This window comes from the organism of the source record quoted next, unplaced genomic scaffold, assembly GCF_019419815.1.
Source record: "Pyrus x bretschneideri cultivar Hongxiangsu unplaced genomic scaffold, Pyrus_bretschneideri_v1 Contig32, whole genome shotgun sequence".
NCBI classification, from domain to species: Eukaryota; Viridiplantae; Streptophyta; class Magnoliopsida; order Rosales; family Rosaceae; genus Pyrus; species Pyrus x bretschneideri.
In genome coordinates this window covers 4,439,446-4,459,145 of record NW_025999635.1, presented here as the reverse complement: position 1 = coordinate 4,459,145, position 19,700 = coordinate 4,439,446, and the positions used below count along the sequence as shown (strand labels likewise).

General features: G+C 35.1%; 2 protein-coding genes across 6 annotated transcripts; one reads left to right on the top strand and one right to left on the bottom strand.

The window, feature by feature from the left end:
* Window positions 1-227: 227 nt before the first annotated feature.
* Window positions 228-5,308, bottom strand: LOC103960494 (phosphoglucomutase, chloroplastic). Its single transcript, XM_048590673.1, is given in 23 exon segments — window positions 228-505; window positions 583-688; window positions 799-876; window positions 979-1,025; window positions 1,095-1,176; window positions 1,328-1,469; window positions 1,746-1,861; window positions 1,974-2,048; window positions 2,144-2,262; window positions 2,448-2,515; window positions 2,596-2,660; window positions 2,761-2,839; window positions 2,975-3,024; window positions 3,112-3,234; window positions 3,562-3,630; window positions 3,801-3,869; window positions 3,978-4,029; window positions 4,172-4,224; window positions 4,418-4,510; window positions 4,605-4,649; window positions 4,816-4,881; window positions 5,033-5,142; window positions 5,145-5,308. Coding segments are annotated over 23 exon segments (1,887 nt in total). The 5' UTR covers window positions 5,257-5,308; the 3' UTR covers window positions 228-437.
* A 4,433-nt stretch (window positions 5,309-9,741) lies between these two features.
* On the top strand, window positions 9,742-18,645 carry LOC125480115 (agamous-like MADS-box protein MADS3). Of its 5 annotated transcripts, XR_007260515.1 has the most exons (9): window positions 9,744-10,029; window positions 11,887-11,962; window positions 14,188-14,249; window positions 14,353-14,452; window positions 15,082-15,123; window positions 15,760-15,801; window positions 15,936-16,006; window positions 16,322-16,492; window positions 16,686-16,869. XR_007260515.1 is itself a non-coding variant. In XM_048590417.1 (8 exons), the coding sequence occupies exons 1-7, from the start codon at window positions 9,848-9,850 to the stop codon at window positions 15,977-15,979; spliced, it is 543 nt and encodes a 180-aa protein (XP_048446374.1). In that variant the 5' UTR covers window positions 9,743-9,847; the 3' UTR covers window positions 15,980-16,006; window positions 16,322-16,573. The 5 variants fall into 5 exon arrangements, 4 of the variants coding, with proteins under 4 accessions (XP_048446375.1, XP_048446374.1, XP_048446373.1 ...); XM_048590417.1 differs by lacking the exon at window positions 16,686-16,869 and having other exon boundaries at window positions 9,743-10,029; window positions 15,760-15,796; window positions 16,322-16,573; XM_048590416.1 differs by lacking the exon at window positions 16,686-16,869 and having other exon boundaries at window positions 16,322-16,573.
* The last annotated feature ends 1,055 nt before the right edge of the window (window positions 18,646-19,700 follow it).

Sequence of the window (19,700 nt, the reverse complement as noted above, 5' to 3'; positions counted from 1 at the left end):
GAAGTAGAAGCGGACTCTGTTTTGGTTGATGAAAATTTACTTTGTCCATCAGTGTCTTTTTCTTGTAAAGGACTTCGTTATTTTAGTTCTCTACAAATAGTACGAGAAACGGGGAACAGTGAACCGCACTTTCTAACCGCTCCCGCACTTGAAGATAGTGGACTCTATCTATCTATCCATTTAAATACCTATCAGTTCTTAGAGAAACAATGACATGGCATCACTTATTGAACCGAGGAATCAGTCTCTTTATTCTCACATCCACATACGTCAACATATTATACAAGGACATTCAGGACTTGTTTCTTTTCCAGAAAGCTGGGACTACCTACCGTAGACCAAAACTGAACATGGTGAATCTGTGTCGCAACGCGCTGCTTCCGGCAAGGCTTAGGGTAACACTTTGACAGAAGAGACCAGTCATGGTGTCATTGTGCTCATGTGATGACTGTGGGCTTCTCCCTTCCAGTGAATTCCTTCAGCTTCGATACAGACAACGCCAAATCTAAAGCGTAACAAGAAAAGGAATAATAAGTAACCATGTCTGTAAGGGTTTGTTATAGAAACAACAGAAAAACTAACCTATCAATGGCTTTAGTGCCATTTGGGCATCCGCATCATGTTTAGAGGCATCTGGTTCATATTGTTCTATGTAAATTCGAACAGTTGCTCCTGCTGAACCCGTTCCCTATATAGTATATGAAATTTGTAAGTTACTTCCGTTTTGATGAGGATTAAGTCCTAAAGATCAAAGTGTAAATAAGTCATTATCGAAAGTATACAAAGAAAGTTTATTACTGATAAGCGATATATGATCCTTGATCCATCGGTAAAAACAAACCGAACACCTTGCTTCGATGCCACACTTCCATCAACCTGCAAGATTGTATGAGATTAGAATAAGTTGATCTATCAAACTGTATTCATTTGCTTGAAGTCAAATTTGATGGAGGAAAGAAAGCATGTAAAGGAACTTACAGGATCAGTGTACGTAAAGTCATCAGCGAATTGGAGAACGTAATTTCCTGTGGGATGATAACTTTCAGCAGCCAAGATCATGATAGTATCAAGAGAAGTAGAGGGTCCAAACTTACCATACTTGTCACCGGTCTTGCTGCTAGAGATCAATTCTCGAAGATAATCTATCATTTTGTTGGCACCTGCAGACTCGCATTCCTGGGTAAAGATTACACCAGTTAAAAAACTGCACCAATCCCAATAAAATACGAATCGATCCAGTTTGTGGATACTCAAAGTTCCACGACCGAAACTGAAGTATAGACTCTGATTGTGCAAGGATGGTTTAAATGCAGTTTGTGATGCTCACTTCATAGTCATATCGAGAAAAGAAATTTCTTCCATAGGTTGCCCAGTGTTCCTTCACAACATCTGAGACAGAGACCAACTTCTCCCCAGGTTTTTTGTCTTCGTTTCGATATGCAATGATTGAAAGCCAAGCTAAAACAGCCCTGTCATTGGTAAATACTCGAGTCATTTTACAAAAGAAGTGACAATTTTTTTTCAAAACGCCACAAGAAGTGACAATTCGTTGGGATCGAATGGAGAATAATATGTTTAAAAGTGAAAAGGAGTATTTCTAATGTTTTGATATGCCCCATGAAGGCAAACTTAAGCAGAGAATTACAGCTTTTGTTAATAACCAGCCCACATATGAGAAATCTTCTTTAATGCAGACAAAATGTGCACCACCCTGATCACCCTAAAATATAGATTTAGACAAATACCATATGCCATCTTTCTCGCGGATGTGATCAGAACCTGTTCCAAAACTCTCTTCCCCGCAGATAGATAACTTCCCAGCATCCATAAGATTACCAAAGAACTTCCAACCAGTGGGAACCTGAGCGTACATCATATGTTACTCAAAAAGCATCTTGTAGAAATAAACCACTGCACCAAATACATTATGATTCTACGTCTTTTATCAATACAATAGTTAAGGAGAACTAAACCTCAAAGAAAGGAAGCTTCAATTTTTCAGCAACACGATCAAGTGCACCACTTGTTGGCATGGATCGAGCTAATCCCTAAATAATTAAAGGAAAAAAAAAAAGTCACCTCTTGTTGTTCTGCAGGAAAACTACACTGCAAACAAATAATGATGGAACAAAGGGTGCATGACCTTGGGACCACCCCGGAAGTATGGAATAGCTTCTTGTGCATTGGCTGCAATAATTGCAACAGAGTCTGAAGGAGTGACGAAAAAGCTTCTACCAAGAATCATGTTTCTATCACCATCCCCTAATAAAAGAGAAACATTTTTGTTATTCGAGAAAATGGTACGTCCATTGCAGCTTGTAAACGGCAGTTACATAGAAAAGCTGTATAATGTATGACTTTGGCATTTCCATGCTAAATCAAACAGCATGTTTCTTTAGTCATAAAGCCATTCACACAAATTCTACCTCCTTAGTCATCTAACATACCATCACTAGCAGCCCCAAAGTCAGGTCCATTTTCGCCATACAGAATGTCGACCAAATCCTTGGCATATCTATTTGACAACATAAGTCGAAATTAGCAATGGCCTCATATAATATGAAGGTAACATTAATTTAATTACTAATCTCTTACGTAAGATTAGGATCTGGATGACCATGACCAAAATCCTCCAGAGGCACTCCATTTGAAATTGAATCCTACACACGGCATGCCAAACATCTCTCATTAGGAATAGAGAAATTGGATAATATAGAGAGTATAATCACTTTCAAGTTGTCCTATATTTATCTAACGTACCGGACTGGCTCCGAGCTTATCCACAAAGATTGGTTTTGCATAAGCACCAGTAACAGCATGCATTGCGTCAAACATAAACCTGAAAAGTTCATGTCATTAAGAAAATAATACCCTCTATGATTTTGCAATGGGACAAATGAATGGGAAGTATTTCCTAATTACCAATATAAACTAGCATACGGTTAGAGTCATTGGTATAAAGCAACTAACATACCTGAAGTCTAACTGTAGAAGACTCTTGATAAGCTGGAAGTCAAATACATTCTGCACGAAATCCCATAGAATTAGTTGTCTCAAAACTGGATGAATTTTCATCTAAATATGCTAAAATGCATGATTTTTGTTTCCCACCTCCAACAGTTCCAAATAATCAGAAACCGGATCTACAACTTCAACACTGAAGTTCCCATACTTTACAACTCCGAGAGTAGATAGGTCAACATCAGCAATATCTGCTACCTTTATTTCAGAGATCTGCATTGTACTTATACGAGTCAAACTTAAATCAAATAGAGAAAAGTACAGTAGGAAATTAGAAACACATGAAATTCGATGCAAAGTTCTTAGTTTTGAGCTTATGCTTCAACGCTCTATATTAGAGTCAAAACTTCTCCTGCTGGAGATTGTTATCCAGCAATCAGCTGTTTTTCCGAAGTAATTGTTACTGTTGAATACTACAGCTTTTGCTATATTGAACTCTACATGAAGACATGAAAGCAAAGAAAAACCGCACAACACTCAACAAGTACAAATAGCATGATAGAAAGTGAAGCAAACGTGCACATAAAACCACATACTTACAGAAAGAGTGTTTCCGTAAATCTTATCTGTGATCGACTCGGGTGCAGGTTGACCACTGTTGTAATTAAACTGGAATGTGAACACGAGTCAGATATGATGAAGTAGTGGATTTGGAGAAATGCATAAACACAAAACCTAAAGAAATTCAAGAAAAAAATAGTTGAAACATGGAAACTTCGAAGACTAGATTAGTATAAACACTAATCCATTCTTTAAATTATGTATGCATAAGAACTCACCTTAATACCCCAATCATAATCAGGTCCACCAGGATTGTGGCTTGCACTCATAATAAATCCCCCATTGGCCTATAAAATAATTGATTAATTAGTAACAAGACAAAGGAAAAATAAATCCAATTAAACACGATGTGCCAAGATGCCGAAGTACAGAAAAATCAAGCAGCACTAGCTTGCCTTCCTCTTTCTGATTACTGCAGAAACGGCAGGTGTTGACAAAATTCCTTCCCTGCATCAACAAAAGCTCATCATTGACTCGTTTATTTAAAGCCGAAATGCATTACATAGAAGAGTAAAAATAAGAATCACAAGATTAAAACAATCATACAAAGGCACTACCGCTGGAAATATCAGCCAACGTATACACTTACTTGCCAACCAAAATTTTCCCAACACCGTTCCCTGCGGCAATTTTGATAATAATCTGCATTGTACATCCACAACGATTATCACTAACAGGGGAAGTAGGATTTCTTTTTCTTTTCTTTTCTTTTTTTTTTTGTGGGGAAGTTGGATTTCTAGAATCAACGGAAACAGAAGAAAGTAAAGCAAACAGAAAAATTTTAATACAGGTTCGATTGTTTATGAAAATAAAGGATGAAAAGTCGAAAAAGAACCTGTGCAGCTTCACGATTAAAGTAACGACCATCACCTCCTAACACTAATACCCCATTCTTGTAATCCTCAGGCGGCAACGAATCAAATAAGGCCTATACACCAGAAAAATCTAAATGACATTCAAAACCACAATGCAGTAAAAGCAAAGATGAATTCAATACCCTAAATAAGTGCAAGTATTCATACCTGAATCCAATTTGCAAGGTAATTTTCTTGCTGAAAAACTTTCACCTACAAATCGGATTATAATTTTTGGAAAAAAAAAAAAAATCAGCCTTCAATTATATATTTGATTTGCAAACACAATGTAGGAAAAAAGGTGTTCAATTTAGCACCTTTCAGATAACAGAATTTCCAATCAAATGAACAAAACGGCATCAAATATTCAAGAACCAACCTTTTTTCGGAGACCACTGGTTCCAGTCTTCTGACCTTCAATTGGTTTAGTGGGAACCAAATTAATCTGAAATAAAAAGAAACCCCATTTGTTAAATCAACCCAGAATTCAAAACCAATACAGATTGACAGAGAAAAACACATTCATACATATATACCCACACATAATGCAAGACACACATAGAAATTAATGTCTAATATACAACTGAGTCAGATACCTTGATGCCCTGTGGATCAGCAACCGTGGTCGGGGAAGAAGAGGAGGAGGAAGCGGCTCTAATGGTGAGGGAGTGTGAGGTTCTGAGTAGGAGGTGCGGAAGGGGAGAGAGGAGAGGAGAGAGAGAGATGGATTAGGAGGAGACAGAGTGGTCTTTGATGATGATCGTGGTTTGGGTCTGAAGGTCGGGGAGGGAAGGTTGTGTAATCTGAGAGAAAGTGCCATTTTTCTTGAGTTTGTGTTGCAGAGGGTAGAGAGAGAGATAGAGAGTGGAAGATGTTGGGGAAGATTTAAGTCTCTGAATGCTGACAGATTTGTGAACGCTGACAGATTCAAAGAAGTTCGGAAAATCCATGGTTGCCACATGTACGTTCGGAAACACTTATCTAGAGAGTTGTGTCATCATGTGAAGTTGAAGTGTGGGATTGCTTTTCCATCACGAGAAATTTTTTAATGTGCCAAGTATACAGCATATTACAAATGTAATAATATAATTAATTAAAAATTTATAAAAATTTTATAAATTATATTATGATACTTGATTTATTGGTGATATTTCAACACTGAAAATTCTCTCTTTCATGCTTTCTCAGGAAAATTTGATCACTTTTTCAGGTTATATATAATAGCATCTTTTAAGAGAAGTAGCAATTGCATAGAAAAATTAGATTTTTTTGTGCTACGTAAGAAAAACGTATTTCCAATCATGGTAGCAACTCAATTAGTAAATTAAAGAATTGTCAATTGCTACTTTTTAAAGTTAGTAAATTGGATCACGGAATATATTTTCTTCCATAAGATAAGATGAAATTAAGGTATTAATATTGTAGATTGAAAGATAAAATTTCAAGAGTTAGCTGAAAGGTTGGAATGACAAATTTTAGTATAAATATGCCAACTGAGTTAGCAAAGTACACTTTTAAAGAAAAGTTTTGGTAACTCTTTTAAAGATGTTTCACACACTTCTTTTTACTTTTCAAATATCCTTTTAATTTCCGTCCGTCGGATCAGATGAATTGAAAAAAATCAAAGGACAAAAATTATCAAGAGCTGTGTGAGAAGTAAAAATGAGTGTGTAATTAGCACACCCCATATTTTATGGTACATAATGAATATGGAGTTGTAAATTTAATATTCAGGCTAAGGTATAAATGAAGGATGTAATCACTTTCACAGTTTTAGATTGTGACAGCTACTAGCATATACCTTTGTAGAAAGGATATTGTAGATTTGGAACCACAACAAAAATCAAGTTTTTTCTCCATTTATATTATATGTATTTTTTTAGACTTGTAAGTGAAATATTTTAGATTTGAATTTCATGAATGACAAGTTTAAAATTAATTGTTCCCTCACCTTTTTTGTATCCGCAGCTAAGGTTGCAAAAATAAGAGTTTGAATACCACTTGTAAATAATCCGAGGAACACGACAGGTATAGGAACTACTGAAGGTAACAAAGAAACAATAACAACTACTACTAATTCATTAGCTAAAATATTTCCAAAAAGTCAAAAACTAAGCGTTAAGAGTTAATATATCGTTGTTTAAAAGAAAAAAATTGGATAAAAGCTTTTTCAGTATTTCTAATGCCCAACAATAGGATGAAAGGCCCAAAACACAAGTAACCTATGGGTCTAGAGACAAGTCTTCCAAAGCAAATGGCCCAAATTGGTGTGGAGGGGTATCCAGCATCCAGCAACTCGAACCAAGGGCCAATACATGGGACGCCAAGTTATTAGTCACGTAACAGAAGGCCACAAAATTTCAATCAAGACCAAGGCAATGTTTACATTATTATTGTTCTTTTGGTAATCAAGTGACTGGAAAAAGGGTACTCATTCGAAATATAGTAAGTGTACCTATTGATACCGACATTGCATTGTAGAAAAGAATATAGGCCGAACATACCCAAGAAATCTAACAAAATAGTGTTTGGCCGGCTATTAGTTATGAAATTACTTTATTGTCTTTCACTCGTTACAAAGTCAGCAAAGCTTTTTCTATTTTTAAATATCGAGTTCAAAATGTTTTATTTGTAGTGTAATTTTATTAATTAATTCTATGTAAAAAAAAAAAAATTGAGGAATAAGCCTATATGGATACATTATCCATGTGGTGATAAGGTAATCGGAAGATTGTTCCCATGATAAAAATAAAAATAAAAACAAAACAAAAAAAATTAGGCTTTAAACCCATGTGTAGTCTGTTAGCAAATTTAGTCCAATTGTGAGATTTCAGTTAAATATGGCTTTTTTTATTAGCACCCTACATAATGTTGAATACACTCCACATTAAAATTTAATATTAAATGACTTATGTACCCTACTATCAGTACTATGTAATGACAATTTCGACCTTATTAGGTTTTTTTTTTTTTTTTTTAATTCTAAATACACTCCAAATCACTTTCAATGTATTATTTATCTACTTCAACTCTCATAGCCCATCTCACCCTCCATTATAGAACAAAACTTTAAGCATTGAAACTACAAACACATTAATATTGAGAACAATTATTTTTGACGAATGCGACATGAGATCGACGTTTTGGAAAGCTTCAAGATTTCTTGTTCATGTGAAGTTTTGTTTACGTGAAGTTTTGGTTATGTGGCAGACATCGAACGATCATTGTTGTTGACGACTGACTGGTTAAATTAGTCGACAGACAGAATGAAGGACAGCAGAAGAGCAATGCTGGAAACGGAGTAGCTTGGGGTCTCAATCCTCCAAGATTTCCATCAACAATGCCAGTCACTTCTGCATGCACGTAATAGAGTATGAGTTATGCCTTGTACACTCCGTTGAATTAGGCTAATGAGAATATGAGATTGTTGAGGTGGTAACCCACAACACCTCGTTTAGGATTTGTTGAACTAAATCCCCTCAAGTTCAAAGTGGAGTTATCCTTCAAGTGTGGTTGGGAGAAATTAGAAAAACTCTGGTATCCCATAAGCCTTCAGCTTCACACCGAAGGTGCTTTGGATGATATTATGTATTTGCATATAAGATGTAAAGAGTATGGAGTGTATGTAGGAAATGTGGGGTGTATATAGAAAATGTAAAGTGTATGTTAAAGAGTGTGGGGTGAAAGGGTATTATGGAGAAATACGTGGGGTGTATTAAGATAATTTTTAACTAAAAAAGCAAATGTGTATGCGGGATGTTAATATAACAAGCCGTTAAATATTTGGGATAAAAATATATTGTATGTACCTTACTTTTCTATCTATTCACTTTCTCTCTTCATCTCTCTGTAATTTATGTCTTCACCTTCTTTCTATCCTATTTGTCTATCTCCAACCATTTTCGTGGTTGTCTAACCGGCCAATTCCCAACCTTGATACAGCCAAATTTCCTATTTTTTCCATCCAAAATAAATATTTGAAACAAATAGTGAACAAATAAATTTTTTTTATAAATATTATTATTATTATTAAGGGGAAGGAGGGTTTCAAAACTATTACAATAATTTGAGAGGAAGTTTTGAACCCAGGACTGATGGTGGGCAAAAACCAAACACCATACCCATTAAGATGTTAGACCACATGCAAAGTATAGGGAACAATTAGATTCAAGTTAGTGGAGACTCTAACCAATCTGATATATGCATACAAAACTCGAAAGGCACGATTTCTAAATATTTTGACGAATCCAGACCTCGTAGTTGGATACACATGTGAAGCTAATAAGGTTCGTAGAATATCAAACGGATATGAGCCGATGTAAGAAAAATAAGGACTCACAATCAAAATGAACACAAATTGGAGTGTGCTTGAGATTTTCTGTCATCACGAGATAGAAGAAAGTGCATATACAAATTAGAGAGAGTAGAGAGACAAGAAAGAAGAAGGTGCACAATCAAAGTACATTTTTTACCCCTTGCATTTATCAAACATTTAACAGAAAAAAAAATTATTTTTTGACTAAATTTGCTAACAAACTATACCATAAGAGTTTAAATCCTTATTGTTTACCACCGAACTTATTTTCCAATTAACTTATTACTATGATGACTGTTTATTCTATTAGGCCTTAGAAATAAACACACATGAATCATACTGACATTTTAAACCTTAATTTAGCCACCACTTAAAGCTTGTACAAAAAGAATTGCCACTAATGGAAAAAAAAGTTTACATATATATAAAGCAATTAACAATGAAACTAATGCTCGGTTGCCCACTGGCCAAAACCCAAAACTTCCGGTGCGGTCAAGCATTTAGGAGCTATACTACGTGTCGAGATCCTGTTGCAGGGTGTTAAAGTAAATTAGGTGCGACTTCACAAGTAATACTGTACACTAGGGTTGCCGGTGACGGCCTTACAGGGTGTTAAAGTAAATTAGGTTCGACTTTACCAGTAATACTGTACACTAGGGTTGTTAAAGTAAATTAGGTTCGACTTTACCAGTAATACTGTACACTAGGGTTGCCGGTGACATCCTTACAGGGTGTTAAAGTAAATTAGGTTCGACTTTACCAGTAATACTGTACACTTGGGTTGCCGGTGATGGCCCTGGAGCCACACCTGACCACTCCCCTTTGGGATACAGTAAAATTTTACCATGGTAGGCCATTTTTATACTGTTCTATCACTGAGAAATGCAAAAGCCCATGTACAGAGTCCGACACGTGTCCTTTAACTTGTCATCATTCTCCTCTCTCAATAACTCTCACTTTCTCGGTCTCTCAGAAAGTGACCACAAATTATAATGGCAATTAACAAAGTTTGGATTCTTATATTCTCTGGTTTTGCTGGTGTTATTGCATTGTACTACTAGTTTTATAGAGAGAGAGAGAGAGAGAGAGAGAGAGAATGGGGAGAGGGAGAGTGGTTATGGAGAGAATAAAGAACAATATCAACCTTCAGGTGACCTTCTCAAAACGCAGGAACGGTCTGCGCAAGAAAGCTCATGAGCTCTCTGTGCTTTGTGATGCCCAAGTTGCCCTTATCATCTACTCCAGCCGTGGGAAGCTCTATGAGTTCTGCAGCACCGAGTTATATCCTCCCTCCCACCCTCCCTCCCTCCCTCCCTCTCTCTCTCTCTCTCTCTCTCTCTCTCTCTCTCTCTCTCTCTCTCGATTTATTATATGTAAATGTTATTAAGGGTTTCCTTGTTCTAAACTTTTTACTAAAAAAAAAAACCCTAAAAATGTGGGTTTGTTTTAATTTCTTTAATTCCTAAAATTCATCGCATACACATATATATGTTATATGTATGTATGTAAGTAATTACCAAGCATAGAGAAGTGATGCATAGGAAGAAACTCGATCCATATATTTTTGTTTGTTTGTAATTTATTTGCTTATAATATAAATATTACGTTATAAGTCATCGTATAATTGGTTTGCTCTCTGGTTAACATATGTAAATTCTACATATGAACTATATTATTTCTTTCTTCTTGTTGGATTTGTGGGGAGACTTCGTATAGAGGGCCTGTATGCTTCTCCGATGCATCTTATCGTGTACTTGTATTTCTCTGACTGTAGGTACTGTTGATCGTCCTGGGTTTTTTTCTACTTATTTTTATTTTTGAGTCTTTGTCTATGCTCTCAGGTCTTTCTTTTGGGAATTTATATCTAGGGTTTATCTCTCTCTATTTCTAAGCTTCAAGACATAAAAACGCTGAGAGAAAGAGAGAGGAATTCAAGAATCAAGAGTGTTTCCTATTATTTGTTTCAATATTAATGTTATGGTTTTAGCAGCTCAAGTTCTGTTAATTAATTACCTTTTTTCTAATTTAATTTCTTGCAGGAATAATAAAGAGTGTTTCCTATTTTTCTTATACATAAACATGTAGATGTATGTGTGTGTGTGTGTGTGTGTGTGTGTGTGTGTGTCTAAGTTTTCAAAAAAATTTGTGGGTGGTTGCTACTAACATCATGGTCAAAGTGGTTGATTAAGTTTTCAAAAATTCCTTAAAATGCCTTTAATTAATTAATTTCTTAAATTGAACATCATTGATCATAATCGCTCCTCCAACTACAAATATAATCCGGTAGAACCTCAATAATCTAATACCAGATAAATTAACAACCTCTATTAATTAATATTTTCTGTTGGCCCCAACTTGGGAAGAATGTGCTAAATTGAAAATTCGCTAAAGTTATAAGATAGTACATTATAAAAAAATTCATATAGGTCTCATGTAATATATAAATTAATAATTTTTCTATTACTCTAACTTTTGTTTGTTTAAATAGATTTTTGCTCGATTAAATGTTCATAAAATACAATAATGTATTACATCGAACAATTTACAATCTATTTCTGGGGAAAACAAGTTGATTCATGAATTTTGTTTGGTTAAATAAATACATAGAATTGATAGTTCGTAAACGAGAAACAAAATACAAAGTACAATATTGCTGAAAATACGAGATGTCTTGATGAATTCGTATTAATTATCAATTATTTAATATTGAGCTAAATTAATAAATTTCCTTGGTCCCATAGGTAATAACTTAAAGGAAGTTTAATTTTATGCGGAACCAATTATGTATTTATCGAATTATGTATTTTCTCCCATTTAGCTAATGGGAGAAAGTAAATTTGTTTAGGTAATGGCACGCATAGTAGACTGGTATGTGCGTAATATGTGTAGCTAATGGGAGAAAGTAAATTTGTATAAGTGTGATAAAACTCAACATCTAAATCTTTCCCTATGAGGAAAAAATCCTTAGTTTTTCTCTGTTAATCGCTGAAGTTTCATAGCGCACGCACGCACATCAATTGATCCATTCAATCTGATTTCATCTTTCATCCCGCACTCAGTTTTCTGTATCTGTATTTATATATTGCCTCTAATTTATAAGTATAAAATGTTTGACTGTTTTCTTTCTTTGATCAGCATGAACAAAATCCTCGAGCGGTACCGTCAAAGTTGCTATTCCTCACAGGACAATGTTGCTGACAATGAAACACAGGTATATTTCATAATTTCCGAGCTTTATCACAATTCTATTTGCATTTCTGTGTTTGTATGTGCTGATGGTGGTATGAGCGTCTACTGACTGAGTTATACAACCTATATGTTCAATCGGTCTTGTTTGCTTTATCGTTTCTTCATCTCTTCCACTTCACCTTTTTTTTCGTTTCTCTAGTTCTAGTTGGGAAAAATAGTCAGTTTTCATTGCGGTTTCTTTCTGTTTTTTATTTGGTAGAGTTTTTCAAGTTGTTTCGAAAGAAAAAAGAAAAAGGAATTGGTTGGACAAACATTGTCAACTCATGCTTGGTTTAGGATGGTAGTCAACTGCGGAAACTGATGGTGGTACTTGGTTTTGGCAGACATTGGGCGCGTGTGCCTGGTCTAGGATGGATGTCGATCCGTGTCATCTTCAATTAACACTAATTTGTTTATTGGTTTGAAATTGGCATTGTCAAATTTTTATTTTTATTTTTGAAAGTGCACAATAGGGTGGGCATATGGGTCTTTAGACCCGTGGATCTAGACCATATTATCTGGCCCGATGTAAATTCATCTAGTTCTTACTTTTAATTTCAAAACAATCTGAGTTAGACTCTGTTTGTGTAAAAACAAGTTCATATTTTTTATGTACGGTTAACCCGACCTGGACCATTTCAGGGATGTCTTAACACTTGTCATTTTATTAGTGATCCACAAAGAAGTACATGATCTATAATTTTATATCTATCTAACCCTAAGAAGCAAAACAACAATCAAACTTCTACAAACAAGGAGTCTGAAGAGTCCCTTTAGAACATTTATTGGTATTAACTTTGTTAGACGTAATTCTTTTGTAATGGAAACACATAAATATTGTTTTATACTGTTGTTTTGTTATACGACATATGATTGAAAACGAATTCGTTCGACCTGTAGGAGTCTGATCATATCAAACGGATCCAAATGAGCCGATTTCACTAACAAAAATACATAGCCCATACTGACTCGAACTCGTTACAAAAAAAAAAAAAAAAAAAGGAAGGTCAAGTCCAATCTACCCAAAATGAATCCAACTCGACCCACGCCCACCCCTAATTCACTTTCACATAATTGGAATTTAGCATTGGCATCAACATTGGTTCCGATGGATTTTACATTGGAACTGACTTTGGAAATCATCATTAATTTTCTCCTTGGCAAAAATATGAGTTTGACGAGTGTTGAAAAATTATTTTTGTTGTGCTGTGAGATTGGGATATGGAAATGGAAATATTCTTTTGTGTGGTTGAGTCCGACTCTCGTATGTACCAGCAAGGGTGGCAAAAGTGAAATTATAGGAATGGTATGAAGTATAACAAGATGACTAACAAAAGGGGAACTGGGATGACTTGAGTTACGGGGTTAGCTTGTATGATAGAGCATATAGACCACCGCTGCAGTGATAAAATGCATGGTATGGGACATGCAGGTCTGCGTGTTTTATTATATAAATTAACGGGTTGGGTAATTGAAGTTAAGCTACATTCATGGTTTATTAGTTAAATTGTGATTAATGATACACATTTTATAATTGATTACTTTTTGCATGACACTCGGTTTAGCCTTGATAATAATTCTTGATAACATTTATGTCCCTACTGAGTTGTGGCTTTGCTCACCTTATACATTGTAGACCTTGCAGGTTTGGTAAAAAATTAACAAAGGGTAGGCAAGCTGAGGTTGTGTTAGACAAGAGATTTAAGAGTTTTTTATTATTTTTGTACAACCTATAAGGATTTTGGAGTTATTTGAATAAGAGAAGTTTAGTTTTTCTTTTTATTTTATTTTTACTCGCACGCCGGGGGTGGGATTAATTTTTCCACCGACCCTGGGTCCGAGGTGTGACAATATACTTGCCATTTGAAATTTTCATTAAATAAGCACTGTTCACTATGCTTTGAAAAAAAACAAAAAACAAAAAACTTTTTTAGAAGCATGGTAAACTCTGCTTCTATTTTTTATGTTTTTCTACTGTCATTAATAGCAGTTTTTTAAATAAACATTTTTTTTTGTTTTACCAAACATATTTAATATTTCAAATTTTTGAATAAGCTATTTTTTTTCAAAAAACTTATTAAGGACTGAAGCTTGATCCTACTGCACACTATCAGTAGCTAGTGCTCCTTTTTGTTGTAGTGTTGTTGAATGAGAGGCATTCTTTTCTTGATGTGATGAATATTTTCTTAATCGTCTTTTTTAATGCAGAACATATACCAAGAGGTCTCAAGATTAAAGGTCAAACACGAGGCTCTTCAACGTTCACAGAGGTATATATAAAATATAACAATTCAACTTATTAATCAATCATATGATTTTTCTTTTGTGCCATTTTTTCAAACATACAATCAATTCTTAGTCTCACATATTTAGGCATTTGCTTGGAGAAGATCTGCAACAGCTTCGCCTTAAAGAACTGCTTGTTCTTGAGAAACAACTTGACAGAACTCTCTCAAAAGCTAAACAAGAAAAGGTATACACACACGCACACAGAGACAGAACTAGCTCATGTTTCTTAATTCGCAGTCTCTCACATGTTATATATGTTTATAATTAAAGATTCAAAAGTGTTTTACCATGATTGATCATGGCATCTCGATTGCCTTCATCGACCAATGGCTGATCACTCGCAAAAATTACCATCTAGCTAGAAGGACGGAAAATGATAATATTTTCAAAGTTAATTCTTTTGAAGGGTAAAGACACCTTTAGATTTTTGACCAAGAATTAAAAAGAGGTGTAGAATGTTGAGAGTATAAATCTCACGTCCAAAAAAAAAAAAAAAAGAGACCATGCATGCATTTATAAGTAGTTGAACTATTTCCTATTTGTCAATTAGTTTTATAATGAAACTTCAAATTTCTTTTTACAATGATCACACTATATAATTACAAGTATAATATGTTTCACAATCAACATTGTCATAAATTATGTGTATCGTACATTATTGATTTTTCTTCTGTGTTTCTTGATCAACTCCATATATAGACCCTATTATGTATCGATCTTGATTAAGCTATACATATAATCATCACCTAATATTTTATATTGTTATTGTTTCAACATTACCTTTTTTTTATCCTTCTGCTTTTGTATATGTAGACGCGGATGATGTTTAATCAACTAGAGGAACTGCGCAAAAAGGTAAAAGTATATATGTATTTCTAGCATATACCATGCATCCCACGGTCTTCCTATCATATGCGATTTTGTGTCCCCTGACCCCTAATCATGTTGAAGTTGATTTTTTTAACATTATTATGATTAAATATTTCTTCTCGTTCTTCTGTCTTGAAATTTGGTCAAAACTACGTGCATGCAATTCCTTAAAGAGGACTAGATATGTTCGACGTACTTTACAAGTTTGGAAGGGCGATGAAGGGTTTAAACATTTGTTAGAACAATAATAACATTACGTAGGTACACGAAACTCGTCACATTGACGAGATATTCTGTAACATAAATGTAAATTTGTGGTTCTTGTTATGTACATTTCAAAATGAGAGTGTACCTACAAGAAAAACATTCTAATATAAGTGCTAAGAGATGTGATTCTATTTATAAGCGGGTTTTCTAGTAGCGTATAGAATCGGTTATACAATAGAAAATCTTCTAATATGAACGAGGCCATTATACGTTGGACGAGTTACCTCTTAAATAGTTAGTTGACGTGGTATGATAATTAATAACTAGTAGCGTATAGAATCAGTTATACAATAGAAAATCTTCTATTAATAACTAGTTGACGTGGTATGATAATTTTTTTGAATAAATTGACAGGAGAACGATCTTGCAGGGATTAATAAACAACTTAAATGTGAGGTACTTTATATAGTTTATATTCTTGAATTTCCTTCCCCACCATCTAATGGCTTTTGAAGGTCCTACTTCTTGGACCCACATCTAATGGCTACTTTTTTCTATTTTTGGTGTATGGAATATTGTTGAAATTACAGCTTCAAGAAGTAGGACCTTCAAATGCCAATCACGTTACATGTGAAGAACCTACCTTACGATTACACATATGGTAAGCATTTCCTTATTTCTACTTAATTGCACAAACCTTTTAATTAATATCTTTAATTAGGATATAGGATTTTGGTTGTTTTTAACTGCATGCATGGCTTAAATACGGATTATACTAATGTGATTTTTTTTTTCTCGTTGTTTGAGTGGTTTTGTTCACTTCAGTTTTGCATTTTCGATTTGCTACTTTTGCATCTATGTTTTATATTTTGTACACATCTTTGATGTTTACTATTGAATTTTATTTATTAAATACGTAGTTGATTTGGTAAAAAAAATGTTGATGTTACTTGAACATACATAAAAATGGATGTAGATAACATGGGCGTGTACCAGTTCCCCAAGAAAAAGGTAACCACTGATCAAGGGTGGGACTGGGAGGGAGCAGCTGCAACAGTTTGGGCTTCTGTTGATTGCTTGTACAAGTACTACTAAGATATGTTCAGCTCATCGATGTCGGGAACCCTTAGTTATGACTAAGTTGCAGGTGACTAATAATTGTGATTTTCTTTTGTTTTCTTGCACAAAAGAAGAATTTTTAATACCTAAAAAGATTTATCCGCCTCTATTTTTAAGCATACGATTAATTAGGTACATGTTCTTTTTTTTTTTTTTTTTTTTTTTTTTAATCAAAAAGTAGCATTCATTAATCTGAAATTAGGTACATGTTCTATATGCAGATTCATACATTCCTTCATTGACATCCACAACCTCTTAGACCATCTCCAATTGAAGGAGGGTCAAATGACTCACTTTAACCCTAAAGTCATGCAAGAAATTATATTTTAATGAACAATGTCAGGCCATATTTTATATCATCTTTAACTAAGAGGGCCAAATGGTCATAGGCCAAACATAGCTCATTGACAAAAAATCATCCCCAACCGAGGGGGCCAAATGGTCATAGGTCAAACATAATTTATTATTTTAATTGAATTAATATGGTTACTGAAATTAAAATAAGGTTTTCAGACATATTTTGGGTGCCACTTGTCGCCAAATGAATAAGCCTCTGAATTTCTTATCTTTATATAATCTCAATAATTTTTGGATATAATTTCGAGTGACACATGTCGCTAACGTGAGTAACTCTCCAGATTTCTTATCTTTATGTAATCTCAATAATTTTTCGGATAGGATTTCGAGTGCTACGTGTCGCTAAAGTGAGTAACTCTCCAGATTTCTTATCTTTATATAATCTGAATAATTTTTCAGATAGGATTTCGAGTACCACGTGTCGAGATGTAATTGGTTATGCAAATTTTAAATAGGATTCTTATCTACATGATATTTCTTATCTTCAGCTTTCAATGTTGATAAATGGGCTGGATATTGGGGTAGAATTCACACACCTTCATCTTTGTCATCTCCAATATCTCTCTCAATTCAAGTTTGCAATGAATTCCAACTTTGGATCCTCTTCACATTCCAACTGGGGGTCCTTATCCAATTCCGAATTGGAAGATAAATTGACGCAGACGAAACAAGAAGATGAGGAGTCCGATGAAGAAGATGAAGCATGGTGCAACACAACATATATGGCAGTAAGGGCTGGGGTCATGGCGTGTGAGGAAACTGAAGAACAACCTCAATGGGATGGCTCTGTTGCTGGTCACTCTTACAAACCACGAAATAGAGAGATGGCGCATGAGACTTTGACGAATAATTACTTCAACTCCAACTCAGTGTACATAGAAGAGGATTTCAGACGCCACTTTCGGATGAGGCTTCATGTCTTTGAGCGTTTACTTCATGATGCACAACATGGCAATCCATACTTTCTACAGAAAAAGGATAAAGCAGGCCACGCTGGTTTCTCAACTTATCAAAAGGTTACTATTGCACTCCAAATGCTGGCATATGCCTCCCCAGCTGATGCGATGAATGATACATATGGTATGTTTGAGTCTACATGCCTGGATAATCTTGCTGAATTCTGTCACACAGTTGTTCAGATTTACAAAGAAGAGTACCTCGGTGAACCAAATCAAGCAGATCTGGCTCGGCTCTTTCGCAAAGTTGAAGACCGTGGCTTTTTGGGCATGATAAGGTCCTTAGATTGCATGCATTGATAGTAGAAGAACTGTCCCACCATATGGCAAAGAGGATTTAGCGAAAGATTGAGAAAGTCAACTATTGTGTTAAAGGTGGTTGCCTCATTTAACACATGGATCTGACATGCTTTCTTTGGAGTCCCAAGATCCCAAAATGACATTACAATACTTGGGCGTTCACCCCTTTTTAATAACCTGACGGATGGTAAACCACCTTAACTTGACTACTACATCAACGGGCGTCAATCCAAATGGAGTATTACTTGGCAGATGACATCTACCCAAAGTGAGCAACATTTGTCCAAGCAATTGCAAGCCATGTGGATGATGCCCAAAGGTGGTTTACCATACACCAAAAGGCATACCGGAAAGATGTTGGGAGAGCTTTAATATTCTACAAGCATGGTGGAAGATCATTAAGGAACCGGCAAGAGGGTGGAGTCGAGATAAAATTGGACTCCATCCTGATGTCGTGCATCATATTACACAACATGATTGTGACAACCAAGATGATCCAAATAGGTCAAGAAGGACTTGTGCGAAAATATATGATGGGCCTAATTTGTCTTGGGATCCAAGAACTGGTTATATTGAAGGGAAAATATGAGATTTATGTGGGATTTCTAGTGACTAGCATGCATATACAATTCAAAATTTATATACGAAAGCAACGGAAGCATGTCATACATTTTATCAAAGCTATAGTCATGCAAATCCCCTTCAAGATGCATAGGTTTATATAAGATGCATCAAAAACAATTTATTGAAGAACAAAGTTTAGGAGTAGTTTTGTACCTCTTGATCTAGATCTAAGACCAAGGATTGACCACCTCCAAGCTCTTTGCTCCTTGAACTCCTTGAGCCTAGCCTCCCTCCTTGCCTCCTCCACTTTGTTGAGAATGAGTGCTCCTAGGTCCTCTTCAAGTTTCCAAAGATATGAAAACCTCTAAAGATCCTCACCCACTTTGTAATGAGAAAGATGAAGGAATTAACCAAAGGGTGATAAGATGATTAGCTAGAATTCCCTTTGGTGGCCGGCCCTTTTTAAGTTTGAGAGAGAATGATTTTATTTTCTTTTGTGTATTATGAACCACCTAACACACTCACACACACTTTCATTATATTATGTTCCTTTTATTTCTTAAAGAAACAAATCAACAATTGACTTACTTTCTCTCCCTTCTCATATGGCCGGCCTATTGTGTTTAATTTGGGCTTTGGGCTTTTAATTATTTCAAGTCATCCAATGCTTGAATAAAAGCCCAATGGGTTTTGGCCCAATGGGCCCGATTAAACCCGAACGTTTCTTTAAGCCCAAAACGATCTTTATCGCTTTTATGATTTCTTTAGACTTTCTAAATTAATCAAAACACTTAATTAATCCAATTAATTATTTCCTTCATCCATTAGTTACTCACTACAAGAGTGTATCGGTGAACAATCTTTTAGGTTCTAATTAGCAAGGCAGTGAGGTGATTGGCACCAATCCAATTGATTATCCAATCACTTAGTGATTTAAAACTTACTTTTAATTCACCTTCCTTTTAATGACTACATTTAATCATCTAGAAGAACTCACAAGCCATGAGTGACATCTAATCATATATCATGGCTACCCAAGCTAATGTAGAAGTTATTCGG